Genomic DNA, 20682 nt, shown 5'->3' on the forward strand with positions numbered 1-20682 from the left:
ATCTCTTGCCGGAATTATCCTGCCAAACCCTAACATACTACTACTACTACTACTAGTTAGTAGAGCATATCCTGCAGAAATATAACTCTTGCCGGAGTTGTTCTGCCAAACCCCAACACTTTTTTGGTGCTAGTGATTGTAGTTTTGGGTATTTCGAATCCTTTTCCAATATGCTTAGTGCCACATATACCGACATGACTCTCCTCTAATAACATGAGGAGGAAGAATCTACTTATAAGGGCAAGTAGTAACAGAAAGAAAGTAGATATTGACTAACTAGATAGACACATACATGGTAAATGTAAAAAACAAGCACTGCGTTGGTTTTCAATAGTTCTAGAGTACTCTTATGGTTTCTAGAATATCACGAGGGAGGCGCAGTAGATACTTTTACTTAGGTGACAGGCTACTGTCATAAGTATATAATGAAGGTAGGTATTCTCTATATTTCTTTGTACTATTTATCCACATGTATTATACATTAGTTCCCTTAAGCCAATGTTTGTAGTATTAAACATGGATTATCATGCTGCTAAAAACACCAACAGCTGTAATTTTTATTGTGGAAATATGGATAGATGCTTATATTCATGGGCAGTGTCAAGGTATATCTAATGTGTGCGTGCAAATGCTTCAGGTTGGGGAGGGAGGTGCCTGAGACATCCAATGTTTATCACTTGTAGCAATCAGCTATACTAGTTAAAACAGCCAGAAGTATCCCTCCTCAGGTACATTTAGGATGGGGGTAGTCATCTTAGAAGAGGAAACAACGCTATCTCTTGTTTTGTGAGAGTCATGCTGAAGTTAACATGACTCGCTATTCCACACTAGTGATAATTCATATGGACATTATTCATCTATAACCAAGAGTAGATCTTATATATCTACATATTATTATTATATCACTAAATTTAGCCTCCGTGGCGTTGTAAGTGGATCAAATCATGACTTCAGAAGTGATCAAATATTTACCTGAATCAAATTCGAACCCAATAAATGGTATGACAAGGAAAGAAATACAGATTCCTGAACAGGGCATCGACCTCAACGAAATATGTCTATGTAGGATACAGCTTCACAACGAACTTAGGGGTGATGATGATGAAAGCAAACAATATATATTTCAGAAGAAATGAATAAGAACAGATTATTGTATAAAGATTAGTAACTTAGCCACAATGGTGCAGGATGTCTCCAAAATGTCTCATCCTTTTCTTTCAGCTACCGTTGATATAAATCATGAACTATCTGCATCAACTGGCTCAGAGAACACTAGTAATTGGAAATTTATCAGGAATTTCTTCTCACAATGGACTTTAGTCGGTTACTTATCATCAAAACCATAACCAGAATTTGGCTGTTTACCCACCGAAATCCTTCTCGAGATTATTATGTCAGCCTGGAGGGTGAACTGGAAAGGGTAAATCAAAATCTAATCGCTCTGTCACGGGTATCCTGGCGCTTGAGAGACATCGTGACTCCCTTCATCTACACACACAACGCGAAACATATGGGTAGCAGTGGACTCCGATGGGCGATTTACCATCGGGATCGATCACTTATAGAGGAGCTGATTAGTCGTGGAGCAAGTATATCCTCAAAGAAAGCCGGTTATCCACTGTCTATAGCTGCTAAGAGAGGGAATGCTGACACGCTGGTATTTCTGTTGACGAATGCTGGCAAAGGCGATATAAAAGAGGCTCTTTCACAAGGCATAAATGATATTGGAGATACCGTGTTGCATTGGATAATTTTTTACGCTGATGTACCATGTGTCAAGGCGCCTTTGGAAGCAGGTGCTGATACGAGTATCATGAACTCAAGACATCAGCGGCCAGTTGCGTTTATACTCAAAGATCCACGAGTAGACCTTGTGGGTCCCTATATAGAGGTCGTAAATCTCCTGCTTGCCAAGAACTATTTATGGCTTATTGGTGAAGTGCATTGGTAGGAAAATCATCCTTTGATTCTGGCAGCAGAGCGAGGGTCTCCAGAGATAGTGAAGAGTATCATAAATGTTAGTCTTGAAGCCGGCGACACTGAAAATATTGATGATGCGCTTGAGGAAATTGATGATTCCGGAAAAAGCATTCTGTTCAACTTTGCGATGCATCCAAGTGGCCATCTGATCAGAAGGGATGAAATGAATATCTCACCTGCGTTGAGCTGCTGCTATGCCATGGAGCTGAGCTGAACGTATATGATCCCAGTGAAGATGAAAACAATTTCGAGTTATACTGGAGCTGCGACAAGCCGATTTCAATTACAGACCAGGACGAAACCAAACTGCATACAATTCGTCTTCAGCGCGATATAATCCGCGCACTGATTGAGAATGGAGCTGACGTCGGGGCAGGAGAATACTCATGCAAAGCAGAGGACTACTACTTCTACTGTTTTGCTCCTATGAGGTTCTTGAAAACTGCCGAGTATTATATTCTCGATCTGTTGAACACGACCAAGCTCTCTCGGTCTCCGGGACCCGACGACTTTAAAATGATTATCGTTTCAGATAAGGAAGACCCTCACGTACCCCTGCTATCGGAAGTTACAGGTATGGTGACTTGCGGTTCAGACTCTGCTGGAGACGAGAGTATGCAAATCTTCGAAGTTTTGCAAGAGACTTTTCAGTTACTTGTGGAAAATCTGAAAGACGACCTAGTGAATATAGCTTGTGGTCGAGACTCTAGGACGCTGCTGCATCGGGCTGCCACGATTCCTGGAATTTTTGGGATGTGTGCCACCGTCATATTACTTGAGCACGGGGCCAGAATGGATAAAGAAGATGAATTTGGGAGGAGTGCACTGGAGTGGGCGAGCGAACAGGATCGGAACCGAGCTGCTGTTTTTATGATGCAGCGTTGGCTGGAAGAGAAGCCTGCAGCACTGCGAATTTTCCATAGAAGTGTCGGATTAGATACCGCATAAACTGTTTCGCTTGTATTCTGTTAGCCGATATGTGTGACTGGCTCAACTAGCGGCTCTAGTATAGAAAGAAAATCCAATATAGTCAATCTTGCTAATATAGTTGGATGTTTGTGAAATACTTGAGATTAAGGCTGAGGTAGGGTTAGGGCTAGGGCTAGGCGCTAATGCAGGTAGGAGGTGTAGCTTACAGTGTTCCTGTGCAAGTACCGGATCCATGGCAAGGCAGTAAGGGGGTGGCTGTCAGAAAATTTAGGATCTAATATGTTAGAACCCTGGTTTAGTTGCGTTCAAGATCCCCTTGAATAATAATTAACATCCAGTACTACAATTACCAACACCAAGTAAACAAACCCTGGCTGCTTAGTAACTTGTCATTTCAGTACATCTACATATCCTTTAAAAATGTAAATCCCTACTGTATACACTATTGAAATAAAGTGATATAGTTTCAACTCATAGGCAAAATAAGTATAATCGAATTTTTCTTACCCCCCTAGCCTTCTTTCGAAATATTTCTACATCTTCTCGAAGGTAGCCATAAGGGAACCTGGAACACCTGTTAGTACAAACTTCCCTCTCTCTTCAGTTCGTCTACTTACCAATGAATGTTGTCACGAGCCGGGATCGCACTTGGCAAATATCCTCCGGTACTAGCCATATGGTTGCTCCTAACTTTCTAGCAATGCTAATGCTTAGCTTTGCATTTGCATAGGCATCGTCTGGAGTTTTTCCTGGAGTGACTAAATCGTAATCAACGTAGCTCGCCTTCATGCCGTTGAGGACATCCAGTAAAAATACTCCAGTACCAATTGAACCATCTTTGAAGCTACGTATTGTAGAGTTGCGCCCTCCCTTTTGGGACATATCATTGGCCCATCTGATCATTTCCGCATCTGTAATTTCGCGTTTCCCCATTCGTTGCGCAAGTGAAGACAGAGTGTTCGTAATGTCCTTTCGCATAAGCTGCCACACGAGTCCCAGTGTCAAAGTTCGTTGACCATCGGTAATGTCAGCTCCCTGGATACCAACCAAAGAGAAGCGGTTTTGCTTTCCGAGTTCAATAGCATAGTTTGTGTTCTCGACTGCCTTGAAGCGCATGATTTCTCCGCCAGAGGCAGGAGCTTTGTTAACATGCCTCCAATTGACACTACCGGGAATAACTTTGTCATAAGCTTGGAGGAGAATCGTGCCGTCTCGGAGATCATCGAAGAGAGAGTTCACAGCAGGCTGTACATCTAATGAATTCAGCCACAAAGTGAACACTCGCGCCTCTCTTTCACCTTCGGCATCAAAATCCTCAACTTCTAGCTTTTCTTCTTCCGTAATCGGGTCTAAGCCTGGATGGGTGTTGAAGAGGTTGGCAACAAACGCAAGATTAAGTTTCGGGTTACCTGCAACAAGAGACGTGGGCGTCAGGAATTTGCGGCAATTTAACAATTCTGCATTCGAAAGAACTTGCTCGGCACGTTGGAGCAGATCTCTTGTCTGAAGAGGGCCTCTAGAGCATAATTCAGGGGCGAGTTGATTAAGGAGAACGGTGTAATTCTCTCCATCCTTAACATCGGTAGAAAAATTGGTGACCCTGTTCCCAATTCAAGTTAGTCATCGCGATTTTCCAAAGTAATTCAAACATGTAATCGCTAACCGTCGTTCCCACTTTGCATTTTTCAAATGATAATTGAACCATCGAAGCAGAATTTGTTCAGGAGGAAGACGTAAAAACTGCTCCAATGTCTCATCCTCTTCAAGGAGTCGATACAGCTCTGGGTGTAGTTTGATATCGATTTTTCCGAGAAGCCCTCGTCGAATGATCTGCCAAATCAAGCCTAAAATCAAGTGCTCGCGGACCTCAATGATGTCGCCGCTTCCGATATTGACCACAGAGCAGCCAATACCCTTTGCAGAGTTAATTACAATGTTGTTATTCTCTGTCATGTGGAAAGCGTTCAACTGTTTGATCTTGGTACCCGCCTTGTTCAGTACACGCTCGTCTATAGTGTCCGGCACACTGTCGTTGATAAGCTTGGCTAGGACGAGACCATCTTTGCATTGGTCAAACATTTGAAAAGTGTCAGTCGGAAATGGTAAAAGATGACCAATATCTGGGTCACCGGCCAGTACAGCGTTAATATGCCTTGTAAACTCAGTTCGTTCGTCTTCGTTGATCGTGTGTGTCACGTTCGCCGAAGAGCCCTGGACATGTATCTTGCCTCCGACACTCCCCTTCGAAACATGGCGAGAAGAGCCTGCGCCACTTCCAGCACCCGGACTAGCGGCCTGTACGGGGTTTGCAACCTTCGCTGGAGTACTACCAGCATCTCGGACCTTTGATATAAGCTAAGAGTCACGGCGTTAGAAACCGGCCCAAGATAGATGCGCTACGAGGAAGCAACTTGCATCGATATAATCCTCAAATTCAACGCGACGTGAGCTATCGAGCTCTACTTCCTTCAAAGCCTGCCTGACGACATCGTATGGCAGGCGTTCCGATTGCTGTGTTGCTTTGATGGCCGTAGCCTCATCTAGATAACCCTTGTCGTCGATATCAAGCTTGTGGAAAGCATCCTGAAGCGAGAATAGCTCATTCTGAGGAAACTGCGGGTACTTCCTGGATCACTATCAGCGCGAGTCTGCCTCCAGTTGAGCGGCTATCGTGGATGTCTGCAAGCGTTGAAAGCGACCACGAAAATAGACACCGAAGCATACCTTTGAAGCTTAAGGACATTCATCTCGAACGCGCAGATCAAGCTGATCAGCGGAGAACGTGTCCTGAATTCGAAGCGGGGTAAGGTAGACGACGCAAGTACGGTAGTGGGGGGATACAAGCAGAATGAATTAATTATTGTGTTGATTTATGTGTTGAAGGTTGAAGAGAAAACAAGAAGGGCACAAAAGGCTAGATAATAACCTGCTGCCTAGACGTGATGGAGCAAATATGCTGTCGCCTGGGCTGATGAGGATGGCGGCGGCGGTGTTGATGGATGGAGGGATGGATGCCCGTGGAACACTGCCAGGCTGATGACGAAGCGGGGCAGGCCATGCGGCCCTGGCCAATCAGGGGTCTTGTCCCGGCTACTATGCTGCACGGTATATAATCATTATATACGACAAAGTATCATTATGTATATAACTACTATAAATGCTTGGCCGGATACGAAGCACGCCGCCCTTGGGTGCAGCACGTTGCTTTTTCAGCGAGGAAGCGCTTCGGTGGTTGTGGCTGCTGCGAGACGATGACGTCGACTGGCCCATCAATATTATTTGCATACCCGCAGCGTTTGTTAGTTTCGACTTTCACGTGCGAAGCCTAGCCATGCATGCTCATGCATCTAAATACGCGTTCGACCTTACTAAATAATAATCTCCTTTCTCCTAGGATGATGCATTATTACATTTCCACTGTTTCGCAAACTCTTTGAATACCTGACTTCTGGCGAGCTGGCTCATATTTTGCGACTTCTCCGTTTCCGGCGGGCGACAATGCCTGACGTTGATGTAAAGCCATCATTTCTAGAGTCAATCTCGCCATGGTCAACGTCACGGGCCTCGACGCCTCAGCCCGAAAGAAAACCCGTTGGTGATAGAGAGAGTCTCAAGCAAACACAAGGGCAGGACCACACCACTTCTCACCGAAAAAGACTGAGCTCGCTACGATACCCCGATGATTGTCCCCCTCTGCAACCCAGATGGTTCTATGCCGTTGATGTCCCCAAATCAAAACCCGCCTTTTTGACATCGGAAAGAACAGAGTCCAAGCCTTTACCAACTCCCAAAAAATTTGTTCCATTTGTGCTCAAGGACTCCCAATCCGTGGAAAATGCTTTTCAAACCCTCATAAAATGCGAAGACCGCGTGAATACCGCCAATTCCAGTGGTAGCAACAAGCCTCTAGAAATTTCCGATACCACAATAAGAGTCCCCGTCAACGAGGACTACCTCTATGATGTTGATGTTGATAAGAGGGAACTTGGACCCGCATTCTGGCTCGGCCCTACGTATGAAGTAAGACGCGGTACTTGGTTCTTCCAAGAAGGCTCAACCTTGAAGCCTTGTGAGGAGAATCTCGCTATACAAATCGAAGAGGGTTATTTGAGATTAAAACCTTGGCAAGCTCAATTTCTGCAGCATAAGAATAAGACAGGATTCTCGGCAGAAGATTCCAGCAAAGGAACTAGTGAAATACTAGATAGACCAACGTCAACTGCCGATGGTGTTGGGAAAAAATACGTCAATGAAGAAGAATCTACTGTTCGGGATAACCACAGCAGTCATTCGGAACTCAATAGTCCATTGCCCGTTCACCGTCTCTTTGGTTCGTATATGAATAGCACGGTAACCTATCAGGATTCCTCGATTGCATGGCTAAATTATGACGACTTCATGTCTCGTATGAGCAGCACCGTTTACCAAAGATTTGGTGGTGTCGGAGGTACCAAACTAGTAAGAGGTTACACTGAACCAGGGCGCCAGAAGGATTTAGCTGAAGGAAAAGGAGATGCGAAAGGATCAATGCCAAAGACCCACGCATCGGCCGCTTCCCTCGAGGCGGCAACTATCGAGTCCAGTGAGAAAACCGAGGATATTCTCGAAACCGCACATGAGAACTTGCCTGGTACCAACGAAGTCGGAAAATCTGGTTCGCGCCGAGAAGCAAATGAGCATCGAGCTACGTTGCAGCGTCAGATGTCATCGCTGAATGGTGAAACTGAGAACGTGGCTGAGCTGGAGGAAGAGGCAAGGAGGCAGGAGGAGAAGGAAATGGAAGATTCCAGAGAGGTAGATGGTGAAGAAAGAGATAGGGAGATTGAACATTTGGTTCTCGTTACTCATGGAATCGGTCAGCGTCTTGGGATAAGGCTGGAGAGTGTCAATTTCATTCACGACGTTAATGTGTTGAGAAAAACAATGAAGTCCGTATACGGCGCTTCTCCCGATCTACAGACCCTCAATGCGACATATTCTGACAGTAAGAAAAACTGTCGTGTACAAGTTCTCCCTGTGTAAGCACTCAGCCATGCTATTCAAGTATTCTTTCTGTAGGTGCGAGGGTTGGCTAATAGGTAGCAGATGCTGGAGACATTTACTCGATTTCCCCCGGCAAGGCTTACGCCAGAATCGTAAAGAATTTGACCTTGCGGATCCCGTCAGCCTTTCTGCTGAGGATGAACAGTATCCTAGTCTAGCCGACATAACACTGGAGGGTGTACCTGCGGTTCGTAATTTGATTTCTGACCTAGCTATGGATGTTCTCTTATATCAAAGTCAATATCGGGAACACATAATAGATATTGTCCAACGAGAGTGTAACCGAATATTCCAGGTTTTCAAGACTCGTAATCCTTCTTTCAAAGGATCTGTCAGTCTCTGCGGCCATTCCTTGGGGAGCGCTATCATGTTTGATATACTCTGTCACCACCAACCTCACCTCGACAAAGACGTTGGGACCCGAGACGATGCCTCAATGCATAGCCAGGAATCGAAACTTGAAAGATTGCGAGATTACTCTCTTGAATTCGACTGTAAAGAGTTTTTCTGTCTTGGGTCTCCTATTGCACTTTTCCAGATGCTCAAAGCAAAAACAATTGCAGGACGCCGTTTGGGAGGTGCTTCGGATCCTGCAAGAAGCATTATACTCAACAATACATCTTTATCACAGTCTACACTTGAACAGAATTCTAGTGTTTCTTCACCCAGATGTGAAGAGCTGTACAACATTTTTCATCCATCCGACCCAGTCAGCTACCGTCTTGAGCCACTTATCAGCCCTGCTATGACAAGCCTAAAGCCTCAGCCGCTTCCTTCCGTGAAGAGGAGCATCTGGACAGCATCGGGTCAAAGTCTGTCCAATATAAGCTCTCGGGTGGGAACATTGTGGACGAATTTTACCTCTGGTGTTGCAAGTAGTCTTTTAAATCGCAGCTTAGGTTTGCAGACTGAAGATAAACCGGGACAAGGGCAATTGCACTTGCATGATCCGCACAACCAATCCCTGTATGAGACTAGAAACAGCGAGGATACCAGTGCTGGGGGGAGGGAATTGCACGCTCCGAATGTGGTAAACTCAGATCTAGAGACTCTATATGAAGGCTTTGAAAAGGCCCGATATGAGGATACGGAGAGATTCTCAAAAAAGGACTTCGAAAATCGCGCGCGGAAAGTCAAATTGGAAGAAGCTAAGGTTAGGGCTCTCAACTCAAATGGCAGAGTCGACTATAGCATACAAGAGTGAGTGTCTATTTTCATTTGATGCTTTCATATATATATTCCTGCTGAGCACAGGCGCTGGTGATGACTTGTGAGAATCCAACTAATCGTGTTATTTAGGGGCGCTTTTGACATATCGCTGATTGCCAGTCTTGCAAGCCACCTTTCTTATTGGGCAGATGAGGATGTTAGTCATTTCATGCTTTCGCAGATGCTTTCAAGAGCGCGAAGAAAGCCTCGACAGTAGCAATAGAGCAATAGAACTTCCATTTTCATGGCATCATCTATATGGTTTTCGTTTGCTTACTTTGACCGAAGAAATTGCCATGGTAAGTCATACACTACCATGATAGACGAGCTACGAAAGACAAATGGAGTGGTGTACACAATATTACAGAAATTGATTTAAATAACCAAGTAACAGATTCTTGAAGATGCTTCCGCGGCGGATGGAAGTCTGTAATTAGCTATCTAGGAGGGTCAAATACATAAGATTATGATGAACAGCTAAATGGTTATTCCTAAAAGGAAATAACGGATGGAAACAAAACCACAAACAGGGCCAAGTAGCCTCAGAAGTTAGAATAACATGTAGCTGTGCTTCATTTCATGTTTTGGACAAGGAGACATGATTGGCTGATATTCATCGTAAATACATATACACTTGCGCTAACCGAGTGGAGGTTGCCAAGCTGGGATAGGCCTCAAGCGCCCACCTAAAATTTTTCCTCGTCCAACAAACATGATATTATATATGCACAACAACAGTACCTTTCCATGAGAATTGACCCTTGATTAATCTACAGGCTACGTTGTTTGAATACACATATATTATTCTTTTACCACAAAAAGCGTCTAGAAATCGATATTCTCCAACAGACCTAAGCTGCCACCACACTGACCTGACCGTGTTCTGCAGGGAAAATTCAACACAAAACTATCGCAAGCCTCAAATCCATACATCTCAAGCCACAACAAATGTAGATGCTCAGGATACCAATTCTAAAAGGAGCTTGCATTACTACCCACTCCCCCTTTGCAGGGTGACTATGAGCCCCTCCATGGCTGATTAATGCGCAATGATATCTGTATATCATGACACTCAAATCCCACTTTTCAGAAATGCCTGCAATCGAAGAGAGGGTGTCTCTGCTGACTTTGAATGTCGTTGGTACTACTAACTTGAATATGTTGATGAAGTTCCAAAACTTCTGCTCTTTAGACCCTGTGTGGCTCCTTTGTGCACCGAGCTTAGCCCAGCTAATGGCCCTTCCCTTCATTTCTTGCTTGTATTTTCTATCGCCCTAACAAGACTATTTTATTTTTGGTCACATTCTACCTATCGCTTTCTTCTTTGCATCTGGCATGATTGCAAGCTCTTTGAATGCCAGATTCACTCGGATAGCGAAGAATAAAACCCATTCCACGTGCTTTAGATATCTTACCCTCCGGGCTGATAGGGCAAGAAAGTAATTACGAATGGTTACATGAAACTGGGCTTTCGATGGAACAAGCTGGCCAGTGAAGTTTTCTGCTGTTGGTGTTATGTTGTACGCTGGGGCTTTTTGTGTCTAGTATTGAATTTTACTTTGTAGCCATATGCTGGTATATGTTGGTTCTACTGTATGGAGGTTTATCCATGGTTCTCTGTAGACTGGCGCCACTGGGGCTGTGATTGACGCGCGACGCCTTCCCGTGTTCCCCGCAACTTATAATAGATACTAACACGCCTCGCCTTTCAGCTGTCGTTAGCAGCGCACCTAATCGGTTGCTCCATGCGATTGTTATGGATGAAGTCAATATTTCTGAATATATTTTAGAGAATGAGAAAACCGCCAAAGGCACAGTTAAGGATGACGTCGCTGATAGAGGTGAGCTGGGCCCTTGGCCGGCGTCGGCTTCGACATTAACGCAACGTGTCTTGCATTATCTCTCAACAGCCGAGAACGAAACGCTTGTTATTATAATCGGTGCACTGGCACTTGTCATATATATAATATTTGGGAGACTAGGTTTATTACTCATTGGACTAGTCGCTGGATTCCTTTTCCATGAGCTTTGGGATGGTGTCGCAGATAGGGAGTCGCCCCATGGGGAGCGGTATTCCAGGCAGGTCAGAAAGAGGAAGGAACTTGGCATCGAGGTTGCTTCTCGGCTTCTCGACTGGAATTTTCGGGCAGGAGATCTAAAACTCAATGAAGATGCTGAAAATGCCTCGAGAAACGATTTGAATTTCTCCGAATTTCGTCCTGCCACCGCCGCGGCTCTTTCAAGCCTGACGGATGCTGTGGTAACAGAATATGTAAAGTAAGGCCACGTTATTCCGTTATTTCAACACAGGCCGCGCAGCTCATAATATCTCAGATATTGGTACCAACCTATCCTTCCTGCCGAGGACTCGTTTCCCCTCAGCTGCAGAAAGACTTTGGTCAATTTCATCAACTCGTTGTCATCACATATGACCCGCAAACGATCGGCGGATACATTTCTCCAGTTTGTTACGAATTCGAGTTCGATGATTATTGTATTTTTAAATGAGCTATCCTTGGCTCTAGAGACTGGCAGCACCGACTCTACCGCGACAGAAGATGTTATAAAAAACTATCTGAAACAATATCCAGAAAGCAACTTGTCGAACGTGCTGTCTGTAGATCAGCAACAGAAAAAACTCAAGATGGTTGCAGATGATGTCCTTTCTTCTTTCCTCGAACCTTCAGTTTATAAATGCGAACCACTCAGGTTATTCTTCCGTGAGATATTGGCCGGAGTGGTATTGGAGTCTGTCATAAAGAGCTGTTCACAACAGGATTTCATCAATGGTTGGATAGTGCATTTGCTTCAGGAAGGCGAGCCGGAGATTTTGAATGCAATTGATGCCAGTTTGGAAAATGCCCCGAAGGGCAAGGTAGTCTCTTCTGAAGCTGCCATTGATTCACCCCGTGCCTCCTCAAGCGATATGCCTGTCAAACTAGAGAGAACTGAGTCGTCAGAAAAGTCGCATTCGTATAAAATGTTCACCGAGAAGAATGTTTTACCAGACGAGTCGGCTGCTATCAGTTCGCCATTGGATATAAAATCCGAGGTGACCGGGGCAGCAATACCTGTCGAAGTAGAGCCGTCAGAAGGTAGCAACAGTAACGATGGATCGGAATTCGTCGCAGTCGAACTCCCTGAGCGGAGCTCAAGTGAATCGAAGAGTCCTGCTTATGGACAGCAGGATTATGCAATGCTCAGTCACTCCCTCTTTGGTGCATCCGTATTAATTGATGATGGTTCTGTACCTGGAGATAAGTCCGTGATGAGAAATAAACCAACAGCTGAGTATTCGCTTCAAATTGAACCTGTCTCGGCCCGCCAACCAGGGTGGATGATATTTAGAAGTTACCAAGACTTTGAATATTTGCATGAAGGCCTCTCAACTCTTTCGAGATACCACAATCTATCATTTTTGGACCGTCATATTTCTTTACCAGCTTGGCGTGGACAAACAAAATACGTCCTCGCAAAAGCGCTTGAGAAATATCTTCGTGATGTACTCCAATACCAAGACCTCGTTAGATCAGAACGTGTCCGGCGGTTTCTTGGAAGGGATAGCGATTGGAATCAGGCGGCGTCGACAGCAAGCAAGGCTGGCCTTCCCTTGCGGGCATCGAGCACATTTGAGAACATGGGCAAGGGCATGTTGGGGGTTTTGTCAAATGCACCAAAAGGAGTTGCTGGGGGAGGGAAGGCTGTTTTGGATGGTATGACAGGGGTCTTCGCAGGTCTGAACAAAAAAAGCACCATTACAACTCCGAGTCAACCAATATCCTCGCACGTTGATTTGGATCACCAACGCCATCCTAGTCAAGATAACCTAGGGCGATCACATTCCTTGTCTGTTGCTAGTGAGACCCAGATTGACAGGAAGTTGGTTAACCAACCCGTCGTTGATTTAACGAGTACGGCACCTTCGTCGCCATATATCCCAAGTGCCGATAACTCAGCCGATATATCGACTGATAGAACTATCACAGACACTCTAAACACAACAAGTTCGGCTTTGGCGGGACCTGATACAAGCGTCGAAAAGGACATTCTAGAAAGTACTGCGCATCAAGATAATGATAACGACACACAGCATGATCGACACGGGAGGAAAAGTTCTCATGAATTAGCAGATAAAAAAACCGACTTAATCAGCGCGTCCACAGGAAGCCCGATCACCGAAGACGAAACCCGTATTGCGGTTGAACTAATTTTTGCTGTCATAAATGAATTATACACGTTGTCGTCCGCTTGGAATATACGGAGAACGCTCCTCAATGCCGCAAAGACGTATATACTGCGCCCAGGAAATCCTCATTTGGAATCAATGCGGCTTTTAGTGCAGCAATCAATGATTGACTCTCATACCTCAGACGAAGCAATTGCGGCTCATGTTTCAAAGATGAGAGAAAATGCCCTTCCAACTGAGGAGGAGTTGAAAATATGGCCGCCTCCATTGAATGCGGAAGAGAGTGCAAAGCTCAAGACTGACGCCAGGAAATTGCTCGTCGAAAGGGGCATGCCTCAGGCTTTAATGAGTGTGATGGGTGCCGTGGCGACGGGGGAAGCACTTGCTAGGGTCTTTGATTGTCTTCAAATAGAAGAAGTTGGCCGGGGTCTAATGTTTGCTTTGATTTTGCAAGCCCTTCGAGCTCTTATACTATAGATTTCTGTTATGTAGTATCTTTGCTAGCTAGTGTATATAATCCGGAAGACATTCTGCTGTACACTACATCCATTTTCTTGATAGCATGAAGTATTTTTCAGGGTATACACCATGTCCACTTGTACCTTTAGAGAGAATACTAATAAATTATCCTACCGTTTCGAGACAAATGACGCGATTCCCCGATAAGATAAAGACGGCACACGTGATATGACGCGCAAACGCGCTCTTTGTGGACAACCTCGTTAGTTCACCAATTTAGACAGGTCATTGAACAAAAGGATCTGAGTCTGAAATACGCAAAAATCATGTCTTCTAAATCGAAGAAGCGCTCAAATGACTACCAGTCCGATGGTGGCTTTGTCGTGAGCGACGACAATGATCAGAAAAGCCGCTCGAAACGAGTCAAGACATCGTCTAAAAAGACCGACTCCAATGGAGATACGTACTGGGAGATCTCAAACCTTCGTCGTGTCACCGTGTCGACCTTCAAAGGTAAAACATTGGTACATGTTAGAGAATATTATGAGAAGGATGGCCAAGAACTCCCGGGAAAGAAGGTATGTTTTTGGATTATTGATATTCATTAGAATCTCTCAGATGAGGGTGCTAATCTTTCAACCTTTTCTATCTTGCAGGGCATATCTTTGCCAATTGAACAATTTTCCGCTTTAATCTCTCATTTACCAGAAATTGAAGAAGCACTATCTCAGAAAGGCATCACAATTCCTCGACCGCCCTACAATGGCCTTGCTGAGGATGGGAATGAAGATGACGAGCCTATCCAGCCTATATCAAGTGGCAAAAAGAACATTGATGTCACAAGTGACGAGGAAGAGGAAGAAGACTGAGGTTCGGGTACTCCCTCGAGGTAAACATCTATTTTATACGCGATTTGCATACCAGGCTTGATCCTTGACTTTTGACAGCATATACATTGGAGCTTTAAGAGATGGCCTACTAAAAATGGCGACAGTTTATTACCATCGACCATTCAAGTAAATAAATTTGATGACATGTTTTAATGCAATTGGGCAGAATGGAAATGCTATGTGCGGGCATTTAGCTAGGACGAGTGATTAAAGCAAAACAAATAGTGGTGTCTCCGCACACCTCAGGGCTTGATCTAAATCGTCTATGTGCGTAGAAAAGATAAATTCAGTTCCGGTCCGGTATGCCGCTCTAATTTTCAGTCCCAAGAGAGCATAGGAAGTAATATATTACAGCCTCCTTAGTAGCCCGTGTCATGCATGCCAAAAGATATCTACATGCTGCTTTCTTGTGTTGCAAGCATGTTTGCTATTGACCCTCCTCGCCAGGCGTGTTTCACATCGCGCTTCCTGCGAACTTTGCTCTCATCACCAGCAATACCCCAGCCACCTCCTCCAGGCGTCATGATGATGATGCGTTCTCCAGGTCGCATTTTCACGCTGTTCTTGCCCCCTAAGTTGATGAGTCGGTCTTCAACGATCTCCTTGTCATCTTTGTCGCTCCTTCGGATTTTTCGAACCCAAAGGTTACGTCCACTTCGTGCGTCTTCACCACCTTCAAGGCCATATGGCCGGTAAACCCGTCGTTCCGAGAGGATCGAAACTTGGACAGGAATGCGGAATTCAATGTCTCTGATGACACCATCTCCTCCACAATGCTGGCCGAGCCCCCCAGACCCAGGCCGTAGGCTGAATTCTCGAAGTAAGACTGGATATCGCCGCTCAAAGACCTCGGCATCAGTTATTCGAGTATTAGTCATATGTGTATGTACTCCAGACGTCCCTGCCCAGTCTGGACCAGCCCCGCTACCCCCCGCAATAGTTTCATAATAGCCAAATCCCCTAGTTTCTTCTCCTCCAGAAATGTTGCCTCCAAAGCCAAAAGTTAAATTATTTGTATCGCCCTGCGAAGCCGCACAAGCCCGGAAACATTTCAAGATTACATCTGTGATTCGCTGGCTCTATAGATATTGAAATTGATGTCAGTTGTACACCTTTTTCGAAGATACCGGTTGAAAACTTACTGTGAGGACATTCCCTCCGACCACAGCGGCATTCTCAGAAGGTGACAAGAATGAATTTTTCGGAATGTGCACCTTTACTGGCTTGAGACAACCCTGGTTAAGCGGTATATCCTCAGAGATCAGACATCTTAGACAATATATAATAGCTGAGTAGGTTACGGCTTCAGGTGCATTGATATTCCCTTTATGTGTGTTAGAAGATTATTTAGAGCTGGGAAGGTGTTTCATACCGTAAACTTCGGGTCCAGTACCCGTGAAATCGAAGAAAGCGGTTCCATCCTCTGGCTGGATTGATATATGTAGTTTGATAGGGCTTCCGTCGTCCATATAATCAACAGCTGACAGGTCCCTCCCCTGAAATTTGCGGCTCACTTCTTTCAGCAAATTCCTAACGCTGGTCTCGGCATTTTCTTGGATTTTGTGCATATAATGCTGTACCCGTTCTTGTCCATATTCTTCAATCAGAGAACAAATTAGATTTATACCCTTTTGATTCGCGGCGACTTGCGCTTTAAGGTCGTTCAGGTTGTCTGCGAGACATCTTGTTCCACTGCAGTCCTGGTACCTTGCAGGCTCGCGATAAAGCAATTCCGTAATTCGTTGTTCATTGAAATGACCTTCTGAAACTAACTTCTCTGACTTGATAGTGGCACCCTCTTGGTAGAGTTCCTTGGAATGAGGTGGCATACTGCCTGGAAGAATACCTCCAATGTCCGCTAATTAAAGGTTAGCCTTGTTTCGATCATATTATTACTTCCAAAAACATACCGTGATGTGCTCGAGAGGCTACATAGAAGATAATCTCTTTACCAGCAAAAGCTGGTGTTATGACGGTGATGTCTGGAAGATGGGTGCCTCCAAATTCCGGATGATTAGAAACGATAACATCCCCTTGCTTCAATTTTCCTTTCCATATGGCAGCCTGGGTCCGAACACACGTTGACATACTGCCGAGATGCACAGGCAAGTGAGGCGCGTTCGCTACTAACCCCCCATCTGAGTCGAAGAGTGCACATGAATAGTCGAGTCTCTCCTTAACATTAGTACTCACGCTCGTTTTCTGCAAAGCGCGACCCATCTGTTCAGCTATAGCCATGAAGCGGTGAGCAAAAATACTTAGCATGATGGGATTGACCTCGTCGGTTTCGGGTTTGACTTCATGAGTTTCACTCTCTCCAATATTTATTACTACATGTGTATCCGTAATCAGACCACTTGCACCTGGAGTCACAACGAGCGTTTGAGTGTCATCAGCTATTATCGCTGGCCCTTTAACTCGATCATTGACATTCAACTCGTCCAGCTTATAAACGGGTGTATCTCGACGACCTCCATCAAAATAGACATTTGTGGTCCGAAATATATTTTTAGGGTTGACATCTATTGGTCTCGCTTCCTTCAGTTGTTGGTCGATTGACTTTTCAAGGCCCTGGAAGATTTTGCCGATGCCACGAGCGCGCACATCGTCAACAATGATGTCTCTGTCTGGAAGTACGAACCCGAACTCGCGCTCGTGTTGTTTTATGAAGGCCTTTTCAAAGGCCCACTCATCGCCGTCGTAGAAAGCCTTTGCCTCTCCCGGTGTTGGCTTCAGGATCATGAGCGCCGATTCCGTTCCTCTATATCGCATGTTCAAGTACTCTTCGAAAACGATCGATTCAAGTCCAAACCCTTGTGCACGTAGCTTTTCCGTGGATCTCCGTTTCAGATACTCCATCTTAGACCTCAGCTTTTGCTGGACCTCTCCCGCCGCCCAGACTTGTGATTCTGGTTCTTGACTTTCGTCAACAACATCAGCCAAGGCCATACCGTATGCCGAGAGTACAGAAGAGTATCGGTGTACTAGAATTTGTGTTATACCCAGCCCCTCAGCAATAGCAACGGCATGTTGACCACCTGCCCCTCCAAATGTAGCCAGGCGGTGCTTTGACGTGTCGTAGCCTCTAGCTTCAGTGAGTGAACGTATGGGCCGTGTCATCGTCTCATTCGCAATTTTAATGAACCCATATGCCACCTCATCTGGGGTCATCTTCTTGTCCTTGTCAGTCTTAGAGATTTCTTCATTGATTTGATCTGCGATTTCTTCAAATTTTTGGCGACTAGCCTCTTCGTCCAATCCCTCATTTTCGTCTTTACCGAATATTTTGGGGAAGAAATCCGGAAGTATCCTTCCAAGATAAAGATTGGCATCAGTAACAGTCAGAGGGCCCCCTTTTCGATAGCAGGCTGGGCCAGGATGGGCACCTGCGGATTCGGGGCCCACAATGAAAAGTCCATTTTTAAAGAAAAGCCGAGAACCGCCACCTGCAGCTACTGTGTTGATGTCTAATTGCGGTGACTGGATTGTGACCCCAGCAGTAGTTGTTTCAAAGACATGTTCGTATCTGCCTTCGCCATATCGGCTGACATCAGTGCTTGTCCCACCCATATCAAAACCAATGACGGGAATCTTGGAGTCTGAATCATAGGAAGTCAGAGCGTATCCGACCACTCCTCCCGCTGGGCCCGAGAGAATGGCTTTCAAGCCAGAAAACTGACTGACATCGGAAAGACCGCCATCTGATTGCATGAATTCACAACGAGCCCCCTTTCCACCAGCGTTATTTTGCACGGCTTTTGCACCTAGCCCACCTTCAAAGCCCGCCTCAAACCCGGATATATACTTTTTGATGGTGGGGGTAAGGTAGGCATCTGCACAAGCTGAAGTGGCCCTGGGAACCAGTTTTATCATCGGCATAAGTTCATGACTCAAACTGACGTGTGTGAAGCCAACTTCTCGAGCCAAGTTACCAACCACAGCCTCGTGATCTGGAAAGGTGTACCCGTGCATGAGGCAAACTGCAATACTGCGAAAACCATCGTTGTATAATTGCTGCAGCTGGTCCCGCACCGTGTCCTTGTTCGGCCTTTTGAAAATCCTCACAGCCTCGGATGAGACTCCACTTACAAGTTCAGTGTCAGAAGAAGCTTGTTCCCTAGGAGGAACTTTAGTTTTCTTTCGAGTGGGATCTTCTGCGTAGTCCTCCAGGGTCACTCGCTCGTCAATTTCAACCACCTTTTGATATAGAACCTCGGGGCGCCTGATTGCAAGATCGAAGATTTTCGGGCGAGACTGATTGCCAATTTCGAGACAGTCCTTAAAGCCCTTTGTCACTATAAGGGCGATCTTCTCCCCTTTCCTTTCAAGAAGAGCATTGGTAGCGACGGTGGTTCCCATCCGGATGCTCTCAATTTGCGAGGTATCTAGCGGTTCCCCCTCCGAATGTTGCGGCCGGTGAACTTGGAGAGAAGCCGGCGAATTCCTTCGAGAGGTGCATCGTCATAGTTCTCCGGGTCTTCGGATAGCAGCTTGATTACGATGTCATCTTCTAGCTTTCCTGTTCCCGGATTGCCGATGCAATCGGTGAAGGTACCACCTCGCTGTCGAATGGTTAGCAGGCGATAGCATAAGATAAGGGACTGCACGAGAGTATAGGGCGGTCTACACATACATCGATCGCCACACGGATCCCTCTGCCGGTAGTTGCCATAGTTGTGTCGGACAGACTTGGCTAGGTAGATGGCGCTTCGCTTCTCTTCGCTTATGCTGTCAACGGCAACGCAATTACCAGGCTGGAAGAGCCCCAACCCCTCCCCAGCAGAAAGCACGGCGTCTCTTGGCTGTGGTGGATAGATATTGGGTATCCAGAATATTCAGGATAGACGATGCATAGGCGATGCATGGACGAGGCAGTCTGGACAGATGCAGGTGCAGTAGGTGCAGCTCCTCGAGATGACGTCGATGCATCGGTAACTATTAGGCTATTTACATATTAACTACATAGGCGGGCAGGAGGGGGTGCGCCAGCCAGTCGCAGAGAAGGAACGGGGCACAGTTGACCATGGACCGCGTAGTGTTCCTGCGGAAATGCTATGACTTCTACTAGGCGAATAAGAGATGAATAGTAAGAGCGGGAATAAAATCATGGCCATTATTATTATTGTTATTGATGCTGTGCCGTGCTAGTTGACACCAGCCTGCAGGACTGAGAAAATCAAGCCGTCCAGGCAGCAATCGCTGTTGCTTATTATACTTCTACTACTATTATTTGATTGTACCAGTCATAATATTAATATCTGATTTAATAATATTATTGTTGTTGTCTACGTCGTAATATTATAATAATATTATTGTCCATTGTAAATACTATTGTTGTATGTCAAAGGAGGGGTGCTATCTATCGAACAGCAGACTAGCGCTATCGCTTTCGGCAGCGTGTGGAATTGCCTCCCCCTTTCTCTTCCCCGAGCGCTGCAGTTCGAGACGTGCGATCAGTCCAGCCTCGCCGATCTGCCTTTACTTTTTGGACCAGTCTCGCTCTGCTATCCCTTCTTGCTGAGTCTTCAAGAGGTTCATCCAATCGATTTCGATTTCTTCCCCTGCAGTTTGAGGGTGTCCTGCGACTTGGATATACTTGTTCCCCCCTTTGTACACACTGCCGTCGGGCGACCTGGGAATTATTTGAAACCGCCCTCTGACGACCTGTTTGCCATTCGACTGTTCCTGTCGAACGCCAATTCCGCTTCATTCAGGTCATCGCCCTTGGTTGCGATTTAAAACCTGCATTACGTATTGTTCAAGTGCATTGGCAACTCGACTTTCTGACCGCGTTTCCGATTCCCGCTTTGCACAGACCGTGTAACGCCATTGAAGCATCAATATTTTGGGAATTTGCGCCTAGGTGGAAGTTTGGGCTCTTGTTAACGAATATCACATATTGAATTTTTAACCAGGTTTTATTTTTGCATACCTCGCCATGGTTGCCAGATCATGATATGATGGCCTGCCTGAACATCTAAGACG

The 20682-nt window shown here is 45.5% G+C and overlaps 7 protein-coding genes across 7 annotated transcripts; 4 read left to right on the forward strand and 3 right to left on the reverse strand.

The window, feature by feature from the left end:
- Positions 1-1148: 1148 nt before the first annotated feature.
- On the forward strand, positions 1149-2928 carry BGW36DRAFT_461863 (ankyrin repeat-containing domain protein; the record flags this gene model as incomplete). The annotated part of the gene is made up of 2 exons (XM_046222148.1): positions 1149-1947; positions 2211-2928. Exons 1-2 carry the CDS (start codon positions 1310-1312, stop codon positions 2926-2928), a joined length of 1356 nt encoding a protein of 451 aa, XP_046070839.1. The 5' UTR covers positions 1149-1309.
- A 270-nt stretch (positions 2929-3198) lies between these two features.
- Positions 3199-6069, reverse strand: BGW36DRAFT_379855 (putative actin-bundling protein Sac6). Its single transcript, XM_046216266.1, has 5 exons — positions 5635-6069; positions 5326-5536; positions 4574-5265; positions 3528-4510; positions 3199-3475 (listed from the first exon to the last, which is right to left on the reverse strand). Exons 1-5 carry the CDS (start codon positions 5655-5657, stop codon positions 3444-3446), a joined length of 1941 nt encoding a protein of 646 aa, XP_046070840.1. The 5' UTR covers positions 5658-6069; the 3' UTR covers positions 3199-3443.
- A 339-nt stretch (positions 6070-6408) lies between these two features.
- On the forward strand, positions 6409-9648 carry BGW36DRAFT_342207 (DDHD domain protein; the record flags this gene model as incomplete). The annotated part of the gene is made up of 4 exons (XM_046213120.1): positions 6409-7102; positions 7169-7928; positions 7996-9153; positions 9253-9648. The coding sequence occupies 4 exons, from the start codon at positions 6409-6411 to the stop codon at positions 9377-9379; spliced, it is 2739 nt and encodes a 912-aa protein (XP_046070841.1). The 3' UTR covers positions 9380-9648.
- A 1270-nt stretch (positions 9649-10918) lies between these two features.
- On the forward strand, positions 10919-13825 carry BGW36DRAFT_297130 (PXA domain-containing protein; the record flags this gene model as incomplete). The annotated part of the gene is made up of 2 exons (XM_046211333.1): positions 10919-11439; positions 11497-13825. The coding sequence occupies 2 exons, from the start codon at positions 10919-10921 to the stop codon at positions 13823-13825; spliced, it is 2850 nt and encodes a 949-aa protein (XP_046070842.1).
- Positions 13826-14133: 308 nt separating this feature from the next.
- Positions 14134-14676, forward strand: BGW36DRAFT_296721 (putative RNA polymerase II transcriptional coactivator; the record flags this gene model as incomplete). The annotated part of the gene is made up of 2 exons (XM_046211302.1): positions 14134-14385; positions 14464-14676. The coding sequence occupies 2 exons, from the start codon at positions 14134-14136 to the stop codon at positions 14674-14676; spliced, it is 465 nt and encodes a 154-aa protein (XP_046070843.1).
- A 413-nt stretch (positions 14677-15089) lies between these two features.
- On the reverse strand, positions 15090-19056 carry BGW36DRAFT_427943 (putative 5-oxo-L-prolinase; the record flags this gene model as incomplete). The annotated part of the gene is made up of 4 exons (XM_046220474.1): positions 15090-15776; positions 15840-16021; positions 16070-16555; positions 16608-19056. 4 exons carry the CDS (start codon positions 19054-19056, stop codon positions 15090-15092), a joined length of 3804 nt encoding a protein of 1267 aa, XP_046070844.1.
- A 26-nt stretch (positions 19057-19082) lies between these two features.
- On the reverse strand, positions 19083-19369 carry BGW36DRAFT_427944 (uncharacterized protein; the record flags this gene model as incomplete). Its single annotated transcript, XM_046220475.1, has 2 exons — positions 19083-19259; positions 19331-19369. 2 exons carry the CDS (start codon positions 19367-19369, stop codon positions 19083-19085), a joined length of 216 nt encoding a protein of 71 aa, XP_046070845.1.
- Between the last annotated feature and the right edge of the window lie 1313 nt (positions 19370-20682).

This window comes from Talaromyces proteolyticus, assembly GCF_021365285.1.
Source record: "Talaromyces proteolyticus strain PMI_201 chromosome Unknown BGW36scaffold_7, whole genome shotgun sequence".
In the NCBI taxonomy this organism is placed as follows: domain Eukaryota; kingdom Fungi; phylum Ascomycota; class Eurotiomycetes; order Eurotiales; family Trichocomaceae; genus Talaromyces; species Talaromyces proteolyticus.